General features: G+C 41.9%; 1 protein-coding gene across 1 annotated transcript in view; it reads right to left on the bottom strand.

The window, feature by feature from the left end:
- myo1f (myosin IF) overlaps window positions 1-23,840 on the bottom strand; it is a 135,966-nt gene that overhangs the window by 85,120 nt on the left and 27,006 nt on the right. The window contains exon 2 of the mRNA XM_048559792.2: window positions 15,387-15,524. Within this exon, the coding sequence (XP_048415749.1) occupies window positions 15,387-15,524 (138 nt within the window). The remainder of the gene's footprint in view (window positions 1-15,386; window positions 15,525-23,840) is intronic.

Raw genomic sequence — 23,840 nt, 5'->3', positions numbered from 1 at the left:
TTTGTGCTGCCTCAATTAGAGGAGGTCTATCATATCTTTTTACAATCAGCCTATTAAGGCCTTCCTGCGATCAAAGACGGCTACCCAGCCAATCATGATCTTATCGCTGTATTGAAGAGCAACACCACCAGGGAGGTACTGACTGTAGCAGACCTAGGACGGTCACAGAAATTAATACCAAGCTGAGCGGTGGGCTGAGGTTGGGCAGAGGTCACGGGAGGGGCAAAAGCCAGGGAGAGGTTCTCAATGGGTGTCCTGATGCTGGGTCCCCTGGATCAGTCTTTGTACCTTCACGTGGGCCCCTGCCTGCCGATGAGTTAATACCAGCAGCAGTCAGGTGCGGGCCTTACGTGGGTATTAAATGCCTATTTAAGGCCCTCATTAGGGAGCAGAGCCAGACGGCCATCCACAGGTTTTGCACCAGGGGCAAATGGGGAGAAAGCAGGATGGTGGCAGGATACAAACTCACCACATTCCCAGTTGATGAAGTTCTTGTGGCAAGTTTAGTAGCAGGCGGCTTAATTTTCCGTCATAACATCAAAGTCTGTATCATCATCAGCAGTGTTGTTAAATGGCACCTTTTAACTTCTATTCAGTCACATGACAGGGGTGTCACTGGTTAGGCCAGTATCTATTGTCTGTCCATAAATGCAACAGAAGAAGTGGTAACAAGCAGTCCTTGGGGAATAGGGGCACCTACAATATTGTAAGGATTAGCTCTCCTGCGACAGTTGAGGAACGGTGGTATATTTCCAAATCAGCTTGATGATTAGCTTGCAGGAGGACTTGCAGATTGTGGTGTTCCCATGCATTTGCTGCCCTGTACTTCAGGTTGATCGCAGGCTTGGAAGGTACTATTGAATAGCTAGGTGAGTTACTGCGGTATATCTTGTGTGCGGTACACACTGTGCATCAGTGGTGTAGACAGTGAGGGTGGTGGATGGGATGCTAATCTAGTAGGATGTTTTGTCTTGGATGGTGTTGACGTTCTTGAGTATTGTTGGAGATGCATCTATCTGGACAATTGGAAATTATTCCTGACCTGTGCCTTGTAGATGGTGCTCAGGCATTGTGGAGATACAAGGTGAGTTACTCACCACACAATTCTTTGGCAAGAGCAGCCTTTGGTCTGCTCTTCTTTCCACAGTATTTATATGACTAGTCCAGTCACATTCTAGTCAATAATAATTCTCAGGATTTTGACAGTGGGGGAAATCCAGATGTAGTAATGTCATTGAAAATCAAGGGGCAATGGCTAGATTCTCCCTTGTTTGGAATGGTAATTGCCTGACACTTCTGTGGCTCAAATGTTACTTGCTACATCTTAAACCTAGATGTTGTCCAGGTCTAGCTGCATATGGTTGCAGACTGCTTCAGTATCCAAGGAGTCACAAATGGTGACTGGTGATCACTGCCACCTGCAGTTTACTGACATCATTTCCTTGAGATCTACAAGGATTAGTTTTGAAGGAATCTTTGCGTTTCACCTCTAATGCATGCACCAAATGAGCTAACATTTTGCAGCTAAATGGCATCTCGGAGCCCTCTTGCAATTGCCTTGGATTGAATAAATGAGATGGGAAAAGAATGGAGCAGCAAGGGATGAAATTGGACTTTGTTTTAAAAAAGAACTTTTGAAATTAACATTAGGTTTGAAATTCCTGCAAAACAGGCAGAAATTGCACTTGTGTGTGTCTGAGTAAACTAACTTCCTACTATGTATTTGACCTCTGAAAGGAAGGGTCCTTTCTCATGCAAGTGGATATATTATTTCCTCTTTAGGTATTCTATTCTTGCACTTCACAAAATGAGTTAAAGCTTAACATCCATGTAGCTGACATCTAAAGGAGTGCCCTGGCTGCAAGCCTATAACCTATAAACCTGATAACCAAGGAAATTAAGGAGGAAAACAAACTAAATACATGAAATAAAAATAAAAAATGCTGAAGAAACTCAGCAGGTCTGTCAGCATTTGTGGAGAGAGAAACAGAGTGAAATGTCTCAAGTCCAAACTGACTCTTCTTCAGAATGTTTCTCTCGCCACAGATATTGCCAAACCTTCTGAGCTTCTTTAGAACTTTTTGTTTTTACTTCAGATTTCACACATATGCTGTAGTTTAGTTTTACTAAATCTTTCATCACCTTGCTCATTAAGAATATCTCCAACCTTGCCCCAAACATATTCAAAGACTCTACTTCCACTATCATCTGAGAAAGTTCCGAAAACTCACAATCTTCTGTTGTGGGGAAAAGAAAATTCTCCTTCTGTCTGTCTTAAATAGGTGACCCCTTATTTTGAAGCAGAGACCTCAAATTCCAAGTTCTCCCACAAGATCAAAGTATCACTAAATAAAGACCAAAAGAACTGTGGATGCTGTAAATCAGAAACAAAAACAGAGATTGCTGGAAAAACTCAGCATGTCCGACAGCATCTGTGAACAGAAACTCGGGGTGATGAGGAAGGGTCACCGGACCCGAAATGTTAACTCTGATTTCTCTTCACATATGCTGTCAGACCTGCTGAGCCTTTCCAGCAATCTCTGTTTTTGTTATTAAAGTCTCATTGTCTGGTTAACTTTAAAGTTATTTTATATCTCAAAGTTGATAAGATTTCTCAAAAATGATGTCCAGGTCAATTCTATGCACTGACACACTGTGGTATCGAGAGTTAAAATTGTAAGCGCCCTCTTCTGGTGCCCCCAAATCTAGCCTGGTGCCATTTCTTATCCTTAGGTTCAAGGAGCATTTGATATTGGATATTGTTAGAAAAGGTTGATCTTCTAAGTTGTTAGGATCAATGGCCTGAAGTATGACTCTGGAGGAACCACATTGGGATCAGTGATGGGGGGGAAGGGATTGGAGGCTAGAAAAGGGATCAGCTGAGGAACTGCATGATTCTGGAACCTGCAGTGATGCTGACTGTGAAGAATATTTGTTTTTTTTTCAAATAAAGTTAGTTAATAACACAGTCTTCTTCTATCCTCAGCCAAGTTGACAATTTTCTCCCTCTAACTTAAATCAAACCTATTCCTCCAAATAGGTTCAAACTGGGACTCTTGACCATTCACCCCACCCCAATTTCAGAGGACCTTCTCCTCCCACCCTTTCTGTTCAATGCTGGTATTCTTCTTATTCATTTTCCCCCTTTCCAAAATGCTGCTTCCAGCATCTTCATATCGTGGCCATCTTTCTCCTCTCCATCTGTCAGGTGCATTGCTCCTATTTGCTCCTTTCCCTGCTTATTTCCATTCTACTCTGTTGAGATCATCAATCTGGTCTGGCCTTTTATTTATTTTTTTCTTCATTTTGAGAAAGGATTAGAAACATTTCAGGTTTATGTCCTTTCAGTTTGCATCATTATCACAGTATTATTCCTGTTTACTTTTAAGGCTGTGTTTTGGTTTGCCTGACATGTATCTCTATATTTCTTTTGTGTTGTGACCATACTTTACAATCTCTGTACTCTTTCCTGTTTATTCATTAATTGAAATATGCTTTTGCTAGTCAGCTGCTTTCCCTAGACCTTTGTGACCCACAGTTACTTTTACTCATAATGTCGCTTATTGATTGCACCAATCCCCTGATGGTTGCTCCTGAAGAGTTTTGTTGCTTTCAGAATGACTGTTGACCTCTGTGGGTAGCAACATAGAGGAACCCATTTACAGCCAATGTACAGCAAGTCTGTGCACATTATGCCGTTAAAAGGCAGTTAGATGTCATGATAGGGAAGATTAGCAATTTCTATGGAAGGATCAGCCAAATGGCCTCCTTAAGTTGTATTTATCTTTGTGATCTTTGAGTCCATAATATGGGATGACATTAACTAGCACTTAGAAAGGCATTGGTTTGTAAAGTACAGATCATGCTGGACTAATTGAATTGAAGCTTTTGAGGACATCACAGAACATATAAATATAGAGGCTGTGCTGGAAATTACAATTAGGAATCTCCAGAAATTATTTAAAGCTACCACATTAAAGATTGGTTGTGAGGACTGAAGCTCAGTGCAATATCAAAGAGAATTTAGCTGCATGAATAAAGAAATAGCTAAGCTTGAAGCAGGGATCAAGGATGTTCAAGAGGTTGGCAATTATAGAGTGAGCATAGACACAAGTTAAATTATATCAAATTAATGCATGAAGAAAATTGCGAGGAAGATTGTGAGAGATTACAGAAATGCTGATGGATTAGTGGGTCGATAGAGTTTTTTGCAGACAAATATAGAGTTTCACATTTTGGGAAGTTTATTGTACACATCCATGCATGAACAGGATGATGCTGTTAGATTCTTCCTGACATTTTCAGGAATCTGGGCCTAGTTTACACTGTCCCTTTTTATTAATATTCAATGCTGGAACAATTGCTCACTTTAATTTGATATTGACAGAAATATACTTCAATCTAGAAGTATCCCAGGACATGGAGTTAGGTCACAGATCAATCACGATTTTCAGAGAATGTTGGAACAGGATTGAGAAACTCAATGGCACAGTCCTATTTCTTGAAATAGTATTGAACTTTTCCTCATAATCTTTTTCCCAACTTGCATCATCTCTCCACTTGGCTATTAAGGAAATGTCTGGCTAACTTTGCTTTTGCTGATATGGAGCTCTCTATTTTCCTTTTGGTCAAATACCTTACATTTTAATTTCTATCATTTTCCAAATTATTTATTAAATACGCTTCTGACATTTAACCACTATTTTCCAGCATTTTTGACCCACAATTTCTTTTATTCATAGTGCGACTTATGAATTGTTTTCACCAATCCTCTTTGGGCTCTATTTATTCTGTCAGCAATATATTATGGTATTCCTCTTGCTTTCATTCAAATGTTGGGAATTTGCTATTCTGAACATGACAATGATGGCCATTTTTGGAGCAGTTTCCAAATCACGAAAAGACACTGGTGAAAAGTTCTGAGCAGAAACGTGGTTATAATGTAGTAAAAGACACAACTCCCTTTCCATATTTACTTTGTCAATCCCCTTTAGCATTTTATGCACCTCAATTCGATCTGCTCTCATTCTTATTGTAAATTAACATATGTAAGAGTGGAATGGTGCCTTGAGTATCTACTTGAGTGGAGTGCTCTGGTTATGGAATGATAGGGGGAAAATAAGTGATGATTATATGTAATAATTACATGCAATAATCCATGTTCTGAATACATACTGCTGTTCTTACGTAATTTGCAGTTTGGCCATTTTTTTGTTCAAGGTTACTTCTTGTTTCAGGCTTAGGATTTCCTGTAATTTGCAGAACTACATTTTCTTGACTCATGGTGGAACATCTGGATGCTTACAAAAAACAGGAACATTTGAGCTTGGAGCGAGTTTCTGAACTCACCATTTAATTTTAATGTAGCATTTTGATCAAAATGATCATAATATAAATGATCAGAAGTATTACATTTCCACTCTGATTATTTTAGTTTTCTTTTTTGATAGCAAAGCTGTGACAAGTGGACAACTTTATGGAATATGGATAAATAAAAGTGATCAAATTTTAGAAAACAAAACTATCAGGCCAAGAGTCATAGCCTGAGTAGATAAACTGTGAATTTCAATCCTTATTACTTGACCATTATGATTTGACAGTCCCCAGTGAAAAGTTAACTTGGTCGCTGTGCAGGCAGACTACTGGTGTGAGGAAAATCTCTTTAATGCAATAGTTAGGATCAGGATCAGTTGTGCATATAGATTCAGTAGTGGCCTTGAAAAGAAAACTGGATAATTACTGAGAGGCAAAAAGTTGTAATGACACAGGGAAAGAACAATGACTAGCACTAACTGGATTAAAAAAATGCATCTTGGTAGAGTGAGCATTTATTGCTCATCATGATTGGTCTGGAGAAAGTGGCTTCCTGAATAACCAAAGAGATTTGGCAGGGCATTTCACGCAGAAATTAAGGCTCCGTGGATCTACCTAGATTCCATGAATCTGAAGTCACATGTAGGTCAGACAAGGTAAGGATGGGAGATTTCCTTCCTTCAAGGGGATTAGTGAACCAAAAATGTTGATAACATTTAATAGTCTACATTACTAATAGGGCAGAATATTACTGGGGGTGGGGACAGGGGGCCTGGAAGAAAAGTCAGCACTAAACAAGCTGGCCCAGAAACTGCTTGTCCCTTGGCCAAATGATGCTGTGGGCAGACAAACCTGAAGCAGAATGGGAACTCCATGCCTCACTGACAGGGAATCGCACCCTCTGGAGTGAGGTAAGACCGGAAGCTTAAACAACATATTTCATGTGAACCACCCACACAACCCCGACCCTAGCCTTACTGTAAACACACCTAGCAGGGACATTGAGCCCAAGGTTTTCATTCCAGATTCATGTTATTAAATTGAGATTATATTCTTGACTGGCCACGGCAAGATTTAAACTCAAGTCTCCAGATCTTTGCTAGTGCTGTAACAAAGCCATGAGGAGCAGGTAGAGACGGCCTGAGTTGTGCTATTCTAAGATTCTATAACTCTGTTAAGATTTGTTAACTGTCTAAAGCACTGGAGGGAAACCGCTCCGCAAGATCAAAAGAACTAGGAACAGGAGGAAACAATTCACGTGTTTGAACCTGTTTCATAATTCTTTAAAGTGTTATATTAAAATATTTCTGTTCATTCCTGTGTACCTTAATTTCCTTCAAGTTCAATTTATAGGAATGAGGTGCACAGTGCAAGGGTAGGCTAGTAGCCCTTCTGGCCTGCTCCACTTCTCTAGATCATGGCTGATCATCGATCTCAATGATTTATTCTGATAATTCCTTTGTTTCACTAAGAACTAGCAAATTTATCAATTTCTGCCTTGGACTTACTCAATGACTGAGCTTCCACAGCCCTTTGGTGTAGAGACTTACAAAGATTCACTATCCTCTGATTGAAGAAGGTCCTCAATGTTTTGCCTGTAATTTGTCTCCTCCTTCTGGGTCCCCACAGCCATCAAAAACATTCTTTGTGCATCTATGCTCCATTTCAGTAAGGGGGTTGCATAACAGCACCATTAGTCATGGTCCCAGACGGTAGCCCTTATCCCCTAGTCACCATCCTTATAAGGAATTTCACATTGATGGAACTTCCTATAACTCACTTGTGTTGTAGTAGGGCCCTGTCAATGCGAGGTGTGTATAGTCTATCACACCCTGCACCTGGGGGAAGCCAGCTGTGTGAACCAGGCCTATTGCCTGGGCTGCAGATTGACATCCTCACAGGGAAATGGGATCTGTTGGTGTGATCTGGAACCTTTGACACGTTTGTGGGTTGAGGGCTGACAGATCCACACAGGTCCCCAGTGACTCCTTGGAAGGAGCCAGTTACATAAACATTGTCACCGCAATGGTCACTGGGAAAGTATGGCCTCACACTCCTTCAGAACACAGGTTATGCTTTAGCAGTTGGCATTGTTCACAGTTTGTAGGACATCCTCAGCATGAGGTGACACTGTGCCTCACTCATCCAGAGGAATGATGATTGTCACAGGCCCTCCTGAGCATCCTGAGGGACCTTCAGCTGCAACCTCTACATGTGCATGCTAATGTTGCATCGGTTTCTCTTCCATTTTTCTGTACCTTTATTGTATCTCAGCAACAGTGACAGTAGCTCTTGCTGTAGCTGGATCCATCAGTCAAGCTTGTAATGTGCTGATGTCTGGAGCATAAGAACCAGAACAATTTCCTTAGTTGTTAGCAATCAGCATTCTCATCACTCCCAAATGATATCAGAGATAATGGGAACTGCAGATGCTGGAGAATTCCAAGATAATAAAATGTGAGGCTGGATGAACACAGCAGGCCAAGCAGCATCTCAGGAGCACAAAAGCTGACGTTTCGGGCTTAGACCCTTCATCAGAGAGGGGGATGGGGTGAGGGCTCTGGGATAAATAGGGAGAGAGGGGGAGGCAGACCGAAGATGGAGAGTAAAGAAGATAGGTGGAGAGAGTATAGGTGGGGAGGTAGGGAGGGGATAGGTCAGTCCAGGGAAGACGGACAGGTCAAGGAGGTGGGATGAGGTTAGTAGGTAGATGGGGGTGCAGCTTGGGGTGGGAGGAAGGGATGGGTGAGAGGAAGAACAGGTTAGGGAGGCAGAGACAGGCTGGACTGGTTTTGGGATGCAGTGGGTGGGGGGGGGAAGAGCTGGGCTGGTTGTGTGGTGCAGTGGGGGGAGGGGATGAACTGGGCTGGTTTAGGGATGCAGTTGGGGAAGGGGAGATTTTGAAACTGGCGAAGTCCACATTGATACCATTAGGCTGCAGGGTTCCCAAGCGGAATATGAGTTGCTGTTCCTGCAACCTTCGGGTGGCATCATTGTGGCACTGCAGGAGGCCCATGATGGACATGTCATCGAAAGAATGGGAGGGGGAGTGGAAATGGTTTGCGACTGGGAGGTGCAGTTGTTTGTTGCGAACTGAGCGGAGGTGTTCTGCAAAGCGGTCTCCAAGCCTCCGCTTGGTTTCCCCAATGTAGAGGAAGCCACACCGGGTACAGTGGATGCAGTATACCACATTGGCAGATGTGCAGGTGAACCTCTGCTTAATGTGGAATGTCATCTTGGGGCCTGGGATAGGGGTGAGGGAGGAGGTGTGGGGACAAGTGTAGCATTTCCTGCGGTTGCAGGGGAAGGTGCCGGGTGTGGTGGGGTTGGAGGGCAGTGTGGAGCGAACAAGGGAGTCACGGAGAGAGTGGTCTCTCCGGAAAGCAGACAGGGGTGGGGATGGAAAAATGTCTTGGGTGGTGGGGTCGGATTGTAAATGGCGGAAGTGTCGGAGGATGATGCGTTGTATCCGGAGGTTGGTAGGGTGGTGTGTGAGAACGAGGGGGATCCTCTTTGGGCGGTTGTGGCGGGGGCGGGGTGTGAGGGATGTGTTGCGGGAAATAAGGGAAACGCGGTCAAGGGTGTTCTCCACCACTGCGGGGGGCAAGTTGCGGTCCTTGAAGAACTTGGACATCTGGGATGTGCGTGAGTGGAATGTCTTATCGTGGGAGCAGATGCGGCGGAGGAATTGGGAATAGGGAATGGAATTTTTGCAGGAGGGTGGGTGGGAGGAGGTGTATTCTAGGTAGCTGTGGGAGTCGGTGGGCTTGAAATGGACATCAGTTACAAGCTGGTTGCCTGAGATGGAGACTGAGAGGTCCAGGAAGGTGAGGGATGTGCTGGAGATGGCCCAGGTGAACTGAAGGTTGGGGTGGAAGGTGTTGTTGAAGTGGATGAACTGTTCGAGCTCCTCTGGGGAGCAAGAGGCGGCGCCGATACAGTCATCAATGTACCGGAGGAAGAGGTGGGGTTTGGGGCCTGTGTAGGTGCGGAAGAGGGACTATTCCACGTAACCTACGAAGAGGCAGGCATAGCTGGGGCCCATGCGGGTGCCCATGGCCACCCCCTTAGTCTGTAGGAAGTGGGAGGAGTCAAAAGAGATACAAATGATAGTTTACTATACTTCACCATACAATTGGACATGGAGAACTCTGATGGTGAGGGCCATGGAATACTTTGACATTGGACTTAATGAATGCAGTGCCAGTTATGTTGCAAAGGGACAGTAGGAGATTGTATTTGCTGCATGCGTATCAATGCCTTACCCTCCCAGTGCCAAATCACTGAAGTACGACCTCATTGCACATGAAGTCATATTGCAAGGTGAGAAGTATCAGTTTCATGTCTCTGTGGAGCCTACGAGATCTTGCATTTTGCACTTTATAGCTTGCAGATGCATCTACAAGGAGGCCTGTGATTACTTTTGACTCAGAGAGATAACAATCTTCAAACTGCAAGGAGCAATGAGATTGGCAAAATTGCTTGTTGTATGCACTTGTACACTGTATGCACTTTAGAATCACAATAATGGGATTGTAAATGATTTCAACTGTATTTTGCAAGTCCACAGTTGTTGCAAATGCCTCTTAAAGGACTTTATATAGCTGACAAGGAGAGTGTATGCATTAGGATTGAAGAAAAAGTACTGGCTGGCCCGCTCTGGGTGTGGTTGGAGAAATTTTCCTTTTGCAGTTCTCATTTGGGAGTTGAGCAAAAGTGGGAGGCAACATAGGTTGTGCTTGGCTCTGTGAGACACAGATTTAGCCTGGTCGTCAAGGCAGTCACTTGAACCCCTATGTTCCTTTCTTACCAGAATTTCCTGGACAGCCTATCACCACTGATCCTTAACATTCCATTATGTCACTGGAATTGTCTCTGTAACTCTCATCCTCAATTCAGAGCCCTGGGCACTACAGCTTGGTGTAGCCTAACATCATGCTCCACACTCCTTCTTTATTGCAAATAACCCTCCCATCTCACAATATCCTACATCCTCCCATAGACTATTGTCTCCCATCATCTCCTTGGGTTTCCCCTTTCACTATCTTTGTCCCCTTTGAATCCCAGGTTACAGCTTCCAATTTCCAACATTGAGTTCCCTCAGTGCCCTACCACAGCAGTGTACCTCGATAATCCCTCTTGACTTTCATTCCACTGACACCCAGAACTGACTGTGGCCCACTGGCCATTGGCCCTGACTACTGACCAATCAGAGCACTGACATCACTGCACAGCTGCTGACTGATGTACCATGTATCCCCTGATTGTCTGCTAAACTGACTATAGCCCATCCAATGGACTGTATTGACAGAGACCTGCCACCCGCCCCAATTCTGACCATCCCAAGCAGATTCCTGGCCGTGTCCGTGTCCAAGGCCCTGGACTATGATAACACAATGCCCTTAATTGACCATCCTGGGACCCCCAGATTGATGGCAGTTGCATTGATGAAGAAAAATCTGCTTAGACATGAATGTTTTTGCCATGCTTCCTGCTGGTGAATGCAGTTATTGTGAAATTGATATAGCACTTACTTTACATCAACATGACCATTCCGTTGATTGATAAGTGTTGGAAATTACGACAAGCTCCTGGCGTTGTGTCTGCACTAAAGAGCATGGCAAGATGTAAATACAATGGGCCTTTAATATGTGGTTGAGGGGGTAGAGTTCCAGAAGGCCAAGGCAAAGCAAGGCAGAACTGCAGTATTCATTGTTGAAGGCACAAAGTGAGTGTGTCCTAGGGAGGCAAGTCAGCAGCCCTGAGCTGTCCCCTGGTCCACCCCATGAGCTGGGTTCGAGTTCCTACATGGTAAACGTCCCAGCAGTGCAGTGAAAGGTGCTGGTGTGCTCCAAAGTGGAGAGAGTTGAAGCGCAGAACAGTATTGCATGTGGATCAGAGATGTGCCTTGAGGGTACATTGAGATTGATATGTACCGGATCACAACGTCCATGGACATGGAATGCATGAAGCCACAGCCTGTGGAATGTGCCTTGAAATTTTGGGACTGATTGTCCAAGGGTCAAGCAGTGAAGTGGAGCCGTCAAGTAACCGCTCCGATTTTCATGTCATGAATTTTTGCTGTGTAGTTTTAGGTGGGAGGATGGGAAGTTGCAAAGTGCTGAGGTGAGATTAATGAATAATGAGGGGTTAACATAAGATAATGCATGCAAATAGGTCTCTTGCTGCTCATCAGTGAGAATCTTGTCACACCATTCCACCTGCTTGGGAATTTGAACATTTTGATTTGGATGTTGAGAAGGTCCTTGCTGAATTTCTCACCTGATTTTCCCAACTTTCTCACCCTGATCCACATTCTTCAGGAGCTGTGAAGATTTCACCCTATCCATTATCCACACTAGTAGCTGGACTTCTTAGTCAGGGAAAGAGCATTTCTGCTTCTGCCATGTCAAAACCTGTCCTAATCTTGAACGTTTCAATAAGACTAGCTTTTGTTCTTCTATACTCCAGGAGATTATAAACCCTTTGCTCATAGAGTAATCCTTTCACCTCAGCAATCAATTCATTATAGTCACACCAGCTCTAAGGCAAGGTATATTCTTCCTTTGATATGGATACTAGAGCTGTACACAGCTGTTGTCTCACCAAAACACTTCACATCAGCAGCCCATTCTACCTCACTCTTGTACTTCAACTCACTTGCAATAAGATCAACATTACCTTTGACTTCCTAATCATTTTAATATACTGGGTTTTGTCTGCAAAGAGACCCAAATCTCTCTGAACACTTAAATGATTTATTATGTATATTTTAAACTTTTTCAAAGTGTATAATCTGAAATTTCACTCTCTTGTATTCTACCTGTCACTTTTTAGGACGAGGACACAATCAAAAAATTAAGGTGGGACCTTTTGGAAAGTAAATTAAAAATGACTTTTTTCATGAAAAAGATTGTAGAAGCTTTGAATTCTCCTCCAGAAAATGGTTTCCTTGGGAACATGTGGGTACAACGGCAGGCATACTGCGTAACCAGCCTCCAGGCCTAATAGTATGGCCAATGATCAAGGGATGCAAGTACATGAAAGGGAGCGACTCATCTTGGGAAATGTAATAAATTCTGCTATCCCAGTTCTAATGTGAGTCATATAAAATTAGAATTTATGATTAAAATTATGTTAAAACTTGTCATAAGAATTAAAACACACAGATATACGATTCTTTCCCACCCTATTGTATACTCTCCACAAATTTGAACACATTACTTTTAGTCCACTTACCAAATAGATTGTAAATAGCTGAGGGCTCTGTGCTGATCCTAGTGGTACTCCAGGACTAACAACCTACCCAACTAAATCATAGAACTTTGCCATAACTATGGTGTTTGAAAGAGGCCATGTTGTACGAGACAAGCACATGGAGGAAATAAACTAGAGCATTGAAGCCTATCCTTGTGGCACGTCCTTGATACCTGCTGTAAATTTTCTTTTCATCAACTTTAATTCATTTCATCTGGTACTATTTCCTGGTTTATTTAAAGGTAGTCATTTGGAATATTTCTTTTCAGACCATTCTATCCTTGCGGCTGGTTTAGACCTTCTTTCTGGACTGCACAATTTAACCTCGAACTCTAATTTTACAAGTCTGGCATTAACAACTGGAAGTGCAGAATTTATGACATTTGCCAAGATCAATCTTCCTCTTTTATTTGCTTACACACCTGGAGTACAGGGCATACCTTGAGCTTAGAGGCGAGTTGGTTGTACTGGATTGACTTTCCACTTGGTGCACAGTGTGACATGAAGTGCCAGCTGCATTTTATCCTGTAGGCATAGGCATTTTCTGAGCTTCCCTCGTTTAGTAATGCAGTGTTTCCAGTAATGATCAGGTGTGTGCCGAGAATGTAGAGGCTAGTAAAATTTTGAGTGGGGATTGTGGAGAGGGCATGAGGATTGATGATATCTGACATAAAGAAAGCAAGAGCATCCATTTATATAGCACCTGTCACATCTCAAGCTGTGCAAAAGTGCTTTACAGACATTTTCACTGATGTCAAGCTTGTAATGTAAGAAATACAGAAGGTAGTTTGTACATAGCAATGTCCCACAAACTGCAATGTGATAATGATCAGATACTTTAGTGATGTTGATTCAACCATAAATATTGGACAAGACATGTGGAAGAAATTTGCCACTCTTAATTGTGTCCTCAGATCATGGATTTTCACCTGGGAGGTCAGGTAGGAGCTTGGTTTAATGTCCTATCTGAAAGACAAGGCATCGAAGCTGCTTTGCGCTAAGGGGAAATCCCACTTTTATTTATGTGCAATTAAAACCCGTAACAGCCTCATTCCCCTACCGCAATATTCAAATGTTGGTAAATGGGGTACTTGAAAGGAGATGGGAGTGCAGGGCCGCTGATGTTATAAGTTCTCCTTTTCATGTTACTCAGGGTTTGGTTCGTGGACCCATCTTGGGGAGTGGGGTGGGTTACTGAGATCCATACTCCTTCCATTGGTGCTGAGCCACCTGTCCTGCAACTCCCACCCTATGAACTCCATGCACGTTCGATCTGGGATCCCTCAGCAATCCTAAACCTCTCCCATGGGTGAATCACACTCCTGTTAAAGCTGCCTGATTGGCCAGCAGTGCTTGAAGGGGTGGGATTTCTTCCCCTGGGTCACTGATCCTGGCAGCAGCCTGTCACTATGCTACTTGTCACTAATCTGTCGGGCCTTTCCTGGCGATACAGGCCTCACCGTCCCCTGTCTAGCCAGTGAGAAAAAACCTCCAAAAAAAGATACTGCCTAATGCCTTTATTAAAAAGCCAAGGATCTGTTTGCTCTTTTTAAAAGATTCTTTTAGTGTTTTACAATTAAATGTACTAAATTGACAGACACAGAAAGTAGCACACCAGTTATTATTGTTTTATTTCTTTCTAACTCCTGATGCTTTAGTTTAATTCTATTCACTGCCTTCCTATAGCCATTTCAGCACCTTTTAAACCTACAACAACTTCTATCTAGAAGGACAAGGGTAACAGACACCTGGGAACACCATCACCTGCAAGTTCCCCTCTAAGTCACTCACCATTTTGATTTCAAAATAGATTGCTGTTCCTTCACTGCCACTGAGTCAAAATCCTGGAATTCCCTTCTTAATGCCAGTGTAGATCAACCTACAGCACATGGACTGCAGTGGTTCAAGAAAGCAGCTCACCACGATCTTCTCAAGCCAGCCAGTGACTCGCACATTGCACAAATGAGCAAAAAGAATTCTACGTTCAGTACCTTATGTAGCCAATTGCTCGCCCATTGACAATCTAAATATTTCTGCTGATCGTTTTGATATATTTTCTCTCCCAGCTATTCTCCCTGATAAGCTATTGGCAAACACACTCAGGTTATTGTTGGTTTTCGTAATCTATGTTTTTCATTAGATGAACAGAAGCTGTGCATGCACTGATTTCTGAAAGGGTTCACTCAAACCTTTCTTAAACTGTAAAATACATTTTTAACAAGTTTTCCAGTTTGCCAAATAAAAACCGAAAGAACTGCGGATGCTGTAAATCAGAGACAAAAGTAGTAGTTGCTGGAAAAGCTCAGCAGGTGTCGAGTCGAGTGACTGGGGTTTGAGGAAGGGTCACTCGACTCGACACATTAACTCCAATTTCTCTCCACAGATGCTGCCAGACCTGCTGAGCTTTTCCAGTAAATTCAATGTTTGCTTCCGGTTTGCTATTATTTTAAACTAACTCTACGTTCTAGTGTGGATTTTTGTAATCTTTTGTCACAATAGATCCAACATAAGGAACAATTATGAAATACTCTCTGATTATATTATTTAAATGCTTAACATGCTCTTACCAAAATGCGCTCAGCTCTATTTTTACTGAGAAGTTGAAAAGAACAATGTTCACATTTCATTGAAAGGCCAATCTAGTTGCATTGTGTATTTTGCCCACTCCACCTCCATTCTTACTCCAAAATATAATGCGTTATTATTTTCTAGATTGAACTGTATGTGTCACCTACATTACCTGTAGTTGCACAGTTGTACAAAGCAGCCAATAGTTTTCAGTAGAAATTCAATGTTTTACTGAATTGAAAGGATACGAAAATGTAATCATCCAAGTAACGTTTCTTAAGGTTTTCCACAATTGCTTCCTCTGTGATTTTAGACAGAAGAACCATGTCATCCACTCCACTCTGTTTGACATTGTGGCTCTGCCAGTGGTATCGCTCCTTACTCCCCTGTGTTAAAGAGTGAACATGAATGTTTAAATCCTAATGGTATCTTAACATTTAACAGTATGAAAATAACACACATGAGATTAATTTTCACGTACATTTTAAGCACTTCCATATTACCAATTCCAGTAATTATATGGGGGTTTGATTAGCTGGACAACCAGTTTGCGATACAGAGTGATACCAACCACATGGGTTCAATTCCCACTTCAGCTGACATTGTTATGAATGACTCTCCTCCTCAGGTTAAGCCACCCACCTTTCTCTCCGAGACAGAAGCCCTGTTGCCCAGCAGGACTACGGCAAAAAAAAGGGGAAGCAATTCCAAACATCCACAATTTAATTTTTATAATTTATTCTCATATCCTTAAGTTGTATATTGGGGAGACCAACATGGGATATTTCAAAAGCTTGATTTCATCCTCAACAGCCTCACTGATTGGAGCTGTGTTGTATGTAACTGAAGAAAAAATATGTTCACGATGGATCAGTATCCAAATTGTAAAACTGAGATTTTGAGAGATAGAAATTGAGAAAGCTCTAGCCAACGTTCTTGGAGCAGAATGTTCCCAGACACATTTCTCTGGAGGGAGAAGAATCCTGGGTAATTTAGAATAGAAATGTGCAACTGGTTTTCTGCCTCCAGACCAGCTTCATGGAGGTGGGAGTTCAATGGTTACAGCAACAATATTCCTAACAACAATAAAGTTAGTCTCAGCAATGGTGACCTTGCCAGTATTAGCGAATGGTATTTAAACTCCACGAATGGCCTTCAGGGATAGAAATCTGCCATCCTTATGGAACTGTCCCATATGTCTCTCTCGATCCACAGCAACGTGGTTACCTCTTAACATTGGGAGGTGCTGGTGTAGGGGTAATGTCACTGAATAGTAATTAATGTTCTGGAGGCAGGTCTTTAAATCCTACCCTGGCAAATATTGATATTTGTATTCAAAACTAAGATAGCCCAATGATGACATCTGTTAGAAAAACCTATGGCCTTTAGGGAAGTAAATCTGCCATTCTTAATGTGTGATTCCAGGTCCACAATGCTGTTGACTTCTAATTATGTTCTGGGCAATTCGAGGTGGTAAATAAATGCTGATGTAGCCAATGATACCACATCAATGAACAAATTGAAAAAACCTCTACAATGGTATGAGAGATGAGAAACAAATGCTGCCCTTGCCGATGACACCCATATTTCATCACAGAATAAAAAAAAGGCTGTATCTTGCACTACCATCTCCGGCTCCATTTGATCAGAACCACAGATCCTTCATAGTGGAGCTGCCACCTTCATGTCAGTCACATAGCAGTCTGCCCACCGTCCTCGGCAGGACAGAAGACTTGGCTCATTAATTGGCTGCTGCCAACAAAGTCAGGGGAGCAGGCACGAAAATGGTTGGAACTGTGTGAGATTAGGGCTTAGGATTGATCTTGAGGCTTGGTTTGCCATGCTTGTAGAAAACCTCAGCCCTTGGTCTTACATTAAAGAGAAATGGCATGAATATTTGGTTTGATCATGGTTACTGATCATCTTGCCTTCTTTAGTTTCAAAACTTTATTCATAAAAATATCTTTATGTATATACACATAGTTGCAAATGCAGCTCAGTTCTGTACAGTGGCATATTAAGAAAACAAACAAACCCTGGAGTTTGATTCTATCCAACAAACAAACCAAAGGCATCTCTTACTCGTACAAGACTATATTTACTTGTATTTGAGGTATGGGAGGGTCCAATAACTAAACTGACCCCACTTAAGTTCACCAAAAGACCTTGGACAGTGGTCTTATCCCATTGTGCCTTGGCCGCAGCTACCCCGAGCTTCAGTGAATCCCCCAGCACTTGGTCCTGGACCTTGGAAGGTGTCAGTCTGCATTATTTGGTCAGGGTCGACTCCTTGTTCTGGAAGACCAAAACATTTTGGGCAGACAAAAGAGCATCTTTCGCTGAGTGGATGCTCCCTTACCATCCAGATTTCATTGCTCCCACTCAGAATGGTCCACTGGATGGACCAATGGAAGCAGTGCCGCACATATTCCCTTGTCATTAAATGTCCTATCACATAGCCTACCCACAGCATTGTAACTGAGATTAGAAACCTCCTTTCAATTAAACTGAACCTATCACTGTGAAACCATGTTCCAGCATCCAGCGTGGTCCTTCAAAAGATTTTTTTTTCCACAGCACTGTCGCATCTCAAGGCAATTTTCATTTAAATTTGCAAATTAAATAAATACAACAGCAGAGGGAAGGCATGATAAAGAGTGATGGAGGTTAGAGAAGCCGGTGTAATATAAGTGAACAGGTGCAGTCAGACAGCATTCAAAGGCAGAGTGACACAGCCCAAATTTGCACATCATTATGCTAAGGTAGATAAATGCGTTGTGTGTTAGTTTTGTATCTGAATATTTGTTTGGGATAAATCAGGTTTCCTGAAGATTCATGCTTGACAGAGCGAGACAGAGACTGTGGTATATTCAGTATCACAGAGATAAGGTGGAGTAAATATATAGTGATACCTAATACTTCATAAGCCCTGAAAAGGACAATCTGGCTGGAAGTACAGCCTTTTAGCTGGAAAATGTTTGATCAAAATGAGTTGGGAACAACTGGTCTTGTTCCGATGAGTTGGAGCACTGAGTTGGGATAAGAGATATGCGTCTTATCTAATAAAACAGGAAAGGAGAAAGACGAGACATGGAAATTTTCAAATCAAATAAGGGCAAGAGTATATAGTGTGGGTGAAATGGACAATTTTAATTTAACAGATATGAAAATGCATAAAATTAAGAAAGTCTTGCATTCAATAGTGCTTTCCAAGTCCTGAGGATGCTCCAAAGAATCCATAGCCAATAAACTACTTTTGAAGTAAAATCCAACTCAGTGACACATAATCCAGTGGACTTGGGGGCACAGGGTTCATTCTTTCATCCTGAATAGCAACAATTGGGACTAGTTCAGTTTAGGAAACCTGGTTGGCATGGATAAGTTAGGTTGAAAGGTCTGTTTCTGTGCTGTATGACTCTATGAATCCACTACTGTATGACTCTCAGATGATGGGCCTCAAGTCACATCACAATAGAGCAAGCATGACTATTTAAATCCATCAATGCAATGTGAGAATCAGTGTGGAGTAGGTTACTCATCTCTTTGAACTTGTTCCACTATTTGATAAAATCATAGCTGACCTAAATATGGCTACTACTGTACTTTTTTGACTACCCCTTATACTTTCTGATTTCCTATCCATCAAAAATCTATCTACTTCTGCCTGAATTCACTACTTTCTGTAAAAAAGAGAGTCCCATCACCTCTTGACCCTCAGAGGAAATAATGTCTCTTTATATCGATCATAAATGTTATTTTTTAAACAGTGTCCCCTAGTTCTAGCCTCTCACACAAGGAGGAACATCTTTTCAGCAAACACCATGTCAAACACTCTGTCAGGGTTTTATGTTTTTCAATGTCTACAAAGTGATGGAAGGTGTCAGTAACAGTGCTATCAAGCAGCACCTGCTCAGCAATAACCTGCTCAGTGACGCCCAGTTTGGGCTCCGCCAGGGCCAATCAGCTCCTGACCTCATTACTGCCTTGGTTCAAACAAAAGAACTGAATTCCAGAGGTGAGGTGAGAGTGGCAGCCCTTGATATCAAGGCTGCATTCAACCGAGTGGAGCATCAAGGAGCCCTTGCAAAACTGGAATCAATGGGTATCGGGGGCAAATGCTCTGGTAGTTGGACACATAGGAAAATGGTCGTGATTGTGGGAGGTCAAGCATCCCAGCTCCAGGACATCTCTGCAGGAGTTCCTCAGGGTAGTTTCATAGGCCCAAACATCTTCAGCTGCTTCATCTATGACCTTCCCTCCATCATTATGTCAGAAGTGGGGATGTTTGCCGATGATTGCACAATGTTCAGCGCCATTTGTGACTCTTCAGATACTGAAGCAGTCCGTGTTGACATGCAACAAGATCTGGACAATGTCCAGGCTTGGGTTGACAAGTGGCAAGTTACATTCATGCCACACAAATGCCAGGCTATGACCATCACCTATAAGAGACAACCTTACCACCACCCCTTGACATTGAATGGTGTTACCATCACTGAATCCCCCACTATCAATATCCTGGGTGTTATCATTGATCATAAACTCAACTAGACTCACCACATTAACAGAGTGGCTACATGAGCGGGCCAGAAGCTGGGAATACTCTAGTGAGTAATTATCTACAAGGCACAAGTCAGGAGTGTGATGGAACACTCTCTACTTGCCTGGATGAATGCAGCCCCAACGACACTCAAGAAGCTTGACCATCCAGGACAAAGCAGCCCGCTTGATAGGCACTACATCCACAAGCAACCACTCCCTCTACCACCGATGCTCAGTAGCAGCAGCATGTCCTATCTACACGATCCACTGCAGAAATTCACCAAAGATCCTCACACAGCACCTCCCAAACCCACCATCATGTCCATCTAGAAGGACAAGGGGAGCAGATCTATGGGAACACCCATCGTCTCCAAGTCACTCGTCATCCTGACATGGAAATATATCACCGTTCTTCGCTGTCACTAGGTCGAAATCCTGGAATTCCCTCCCTAATAGCATTGTGGGTCAATCCACAGCAAGAGGAATGCAGTGGTTCAAAAAGGCAGCTCACCACCACCTTCTCAAGGGCAACTAGGGCTGGGCAAGAATTGCCAGCCAGCCAGCGATGCCCACATCCCATAAATGAATAAAAAAAACCTTCTAAACTCCAGGGATACAGACTCACCCTGTCTAACCTTTCCTCATAAGACAAATGCTTCCTCCCAGGAGCCAGTCAAATGAACCTTCTCTGAACTGATTCCAATGTTTACTTCCTTCCATTAGTAACTTTCCAGACATGGTCTCACCAGTGCCCCTTATAACTGTACTAAAACTCCATGACTTTTATAATCCATTTTTCTTGCATCACAGCTGAAGTTTGCATATTTTGTATCCTTACTCAATATGATGGACCCCACACTGTCTGCTGGAAATGTACCCTTACTTTCTTAGAAGCTGATTTGCAACACTAGACTGCTAAGGTTCCAATACATAACTAAGCCATAGCTACCTTGATGCTTAGTGTGCTTTCAAACAGCCTACAACTGATTAAAAATAATGGATATCAGGTCGAAAATATTAACGATATCTTTTGACCTGCGCTTTAATTTACTTTAAATATACAACTCTCTTTGATTGAAGGGTCTAGGCCCGAAACGTCAGCTTTTGTGCTCCTGAGATGCTGCTGGGCCTGCTGTGTTCATCCAGCCTCACATTTTATTATCTTGGATTCTCCAGCATCTGCAGTTCCCATTATCAAAGTGTAACTGTTGTTGCCTTTGGGTCAATATCTACTGGTCTGTACATTTGTGGTTGAAAGTCAGCATCAGCCAGGACTAGACCACTGTGAGCTCCCCTCCTCAGTTCACTCTTCTTTTTACACAACCTTTCTGTTGTTCCAGGAAACAGATCACAACTGTGGATGGGAAGTTTTGCAATGGTTCTGTGAGATCAGCAGAATTTTCTTTGCTGTAGAAAAAAACTGGTAGGAACTAGAAATGATAGTAAATTCACAGAAAGTGGGTTCCTGTCTGTAGGAGTCACTAAACATAGAAAAGATTATTTCCCTAGATAGATGATGCCTGATAATGTATGAATGATACTAAAAATATCCACCAGCAAGTAAGCTGCTTCATTCTTATGGGTGCATTGGCTTTGAGCGTAGAGTGGTTAATGCTGCTGCTGGTGTCAATAGCAAAGAAATGACATGAGGGCAGTCTCAGTGCAAATTGTAAGAGGAGAAATCACAAGCATAACCTGAGGGGAGAGGAAGTAGGATATGATTAGACACTGAAGTGAGAGAGAGTCAGCTTGAATTAAGAGGGAATAGAAAAGTGTTAGCAGGAACTGAGAGAGTGGGTAAAGAGAAATATATGATGTGGGAAGGGATAGAGGAATATCCATGTCTCACTCTGACAATTATATTAACAATTTTGAAATGTGATGAAATTTACTAGCAGTGAGTTCAAACAGTTTTTCCATGGAAATTTAGAGAAATTCATGCATTTTGCCCTGCAACCTTCTTCTAAACCAATTCTGGATCTCCACCTCAATAATGACGGATAACCCTATTCCCCTGCGATGCACTTTCGGTTTGTCTACCAGTTAGAATTCTTTATTTGGAGCTGTTGCTGAGCAGTCAATGTTTTTGAGGTCTGTAGGGTATCTAAATTTATTCGTCAGCTTTCGCAAGGTTTTTCAGGTGACAGGAAGGATTTTAATTAAAAGTATCTACAAGGATGCATCACATAACTGATGTTGTCTACATTGAGAACGTTGTACAGAAAGCGCTTCCAGCACTGATTAAATATTTTCTGAATTGACCAAATTGTGGGAATTACATCAGGCTGCAAATGTTTGAATGGTATAACTAGCAAGATGACCACACAAATTATATGACTCACAAACAGCATTGTGATGACCAGACAATAGTTTGTACAATTGCTGCATTCAATAAACTCGATTGAAGTATTCAGCAAATACTAACTTCTTTGATCCTTCACTTTCAATATATTTAACAGGCAATTTAATTCTATTTTGAAATATTTTGAGATATAGCTTGATAGAATAATGGCAAAGTAGTACCTAAGTCCGAACAATATTCTTGTGATTTTTTTAAAACTGATTATACTGCAAATTTGTGTCTGGAATACATTACTTGAAAGGGTGGTGAGAAATGATGCCAAACATAACTTTCAAAAGGAAATTGGCTTAATCCTGAACAGGAACAAAAAAGCAAATTGATGCTGGAAGAGCAGGCACTAATTGAAAAACTCTTAAAGAAGCAGCACAGATAAAATAGGCTGAATGACCTCCCTGAAGAAGTCTGAATTACATGCTAAGTATACACTGAGTTAAACTTGGTAAGTTTCTTACACTCATAATAACACAGTTTTCTAGTTGGCTACGTTGGTTGAAATTCCAGTAGCATCCCTGCACGGGGAGGAGGCTTACTAAGCCACTTAAAAACAGGCCACTTAAGCTCATGATGCATAATAGCCTCAGATATTTGTCTATTGTTATGTCAGGTACAGAGGCAAAACACTGAAGTTGTATTTATTTAGTTGCTCATGGGGTGTGGGATTACTGGCTGGGCCAGCATTTATTGCCTATTCTTAATCGCTGTTGAGAAGGTGGCAGTGAGTTGCCTTTTTGAACTGCTGCAGAAAATGTGATGTAAGCGCACCCACAGTACTGTTAGGAAAGGATTTCCAGGATTTCAATCCAGTGACAATGGAGAAGTAGTGATATTGTTCCAAGTCAAGATGCCGAGCGGCTTGCGGGACAACTTGCAGAGAGAGGCATTCCCATATATTTGCTGCTCTTGTCCTTTGAGATGGAAGACGTCAAAGGGTTTAGAAGGTGTTTGTCGAAGGACATATTCCCAATCTGTTTACTTATTTTTCTTGTATCTGAAGTGCTAAACACCCAAGCGATAAATTTTTCCATGGCCAAATCACTAATCAGACAATTTTCACATATGAACCACCATCATTAAATCACTTGTATTTTCCCGTTGATTAACTTACAAATCTGTTTGCCAACTTGATGCATCCATTATTTTCTAAATACTGTTAATAATAGGCAACAATTGAGTTGTTCCTCGGTAATTAAATGGACATTCTCTCAATTGATTATTTTTTCTTGAAATCAAAGGAATTGAATTCAGTTCGATACAGTTGGGTCCTATTTGAATACATCTTTGAATGCCAACTCTACCTGAATGGAGGAGACATAAATTTTGCTTCATTTCTTTCAACATTTAAACAATTTTGAAATAATGTCAATAATGAGATCAGTTTCAATTTAGCAGTCAGTCAATCTAAAACCAAGCAGCAAGTGATTCAATGGAAGGTTAGCAGTGAGCAATCATTAAGTACACTAATTCATCTTGAATTTGTTTTAGCTCATCTAGTTTTTACAGGCAAACTCATTTATTGTTAGGTTACTGCCCATTTTCTTTTATTTTGCAACTAGTTTTGGTTCTTTTATTTTCACTCAGTATTTTATAAATAAGTTAATATTTATTCCTGGGATGTTGACATTTCTGACGATGTCAGGATTATTGCCTATACTGAGTAGTCCTTGGAATTTCATGATGAGGTTTATTCCCTCCCTGCTGAAATGATGATATTTGTGGAAAGATAGTAATGCAGTGGTATTGTTGCTAGACTAGTAATCGAGAGGCCCAGGAAGATTCCCCTTACAACTATTATTGAGAA

The sequence above is a fragment of the Stegostoma tigrinum genome, chromosome 30, assembly GCF_030684315.1.
Source record: "Stegostoma tigrinum isolate sSteTig4 chromosome 30, sSteTig4.hap1, whole genome shotgun sequence".
In the NCBI taxonomy this organism is placed as follows: domain Eukaryota; kingdom Metazoa; phylum Chordata; class Chondrichthyes; order Orectolobiformes; family Stegostomatidae; genus Stegostoma; species Stegostoma tigrinum.
This window is presented reverse-complemented; position numbering and strand designations above follow the sequence as displayed.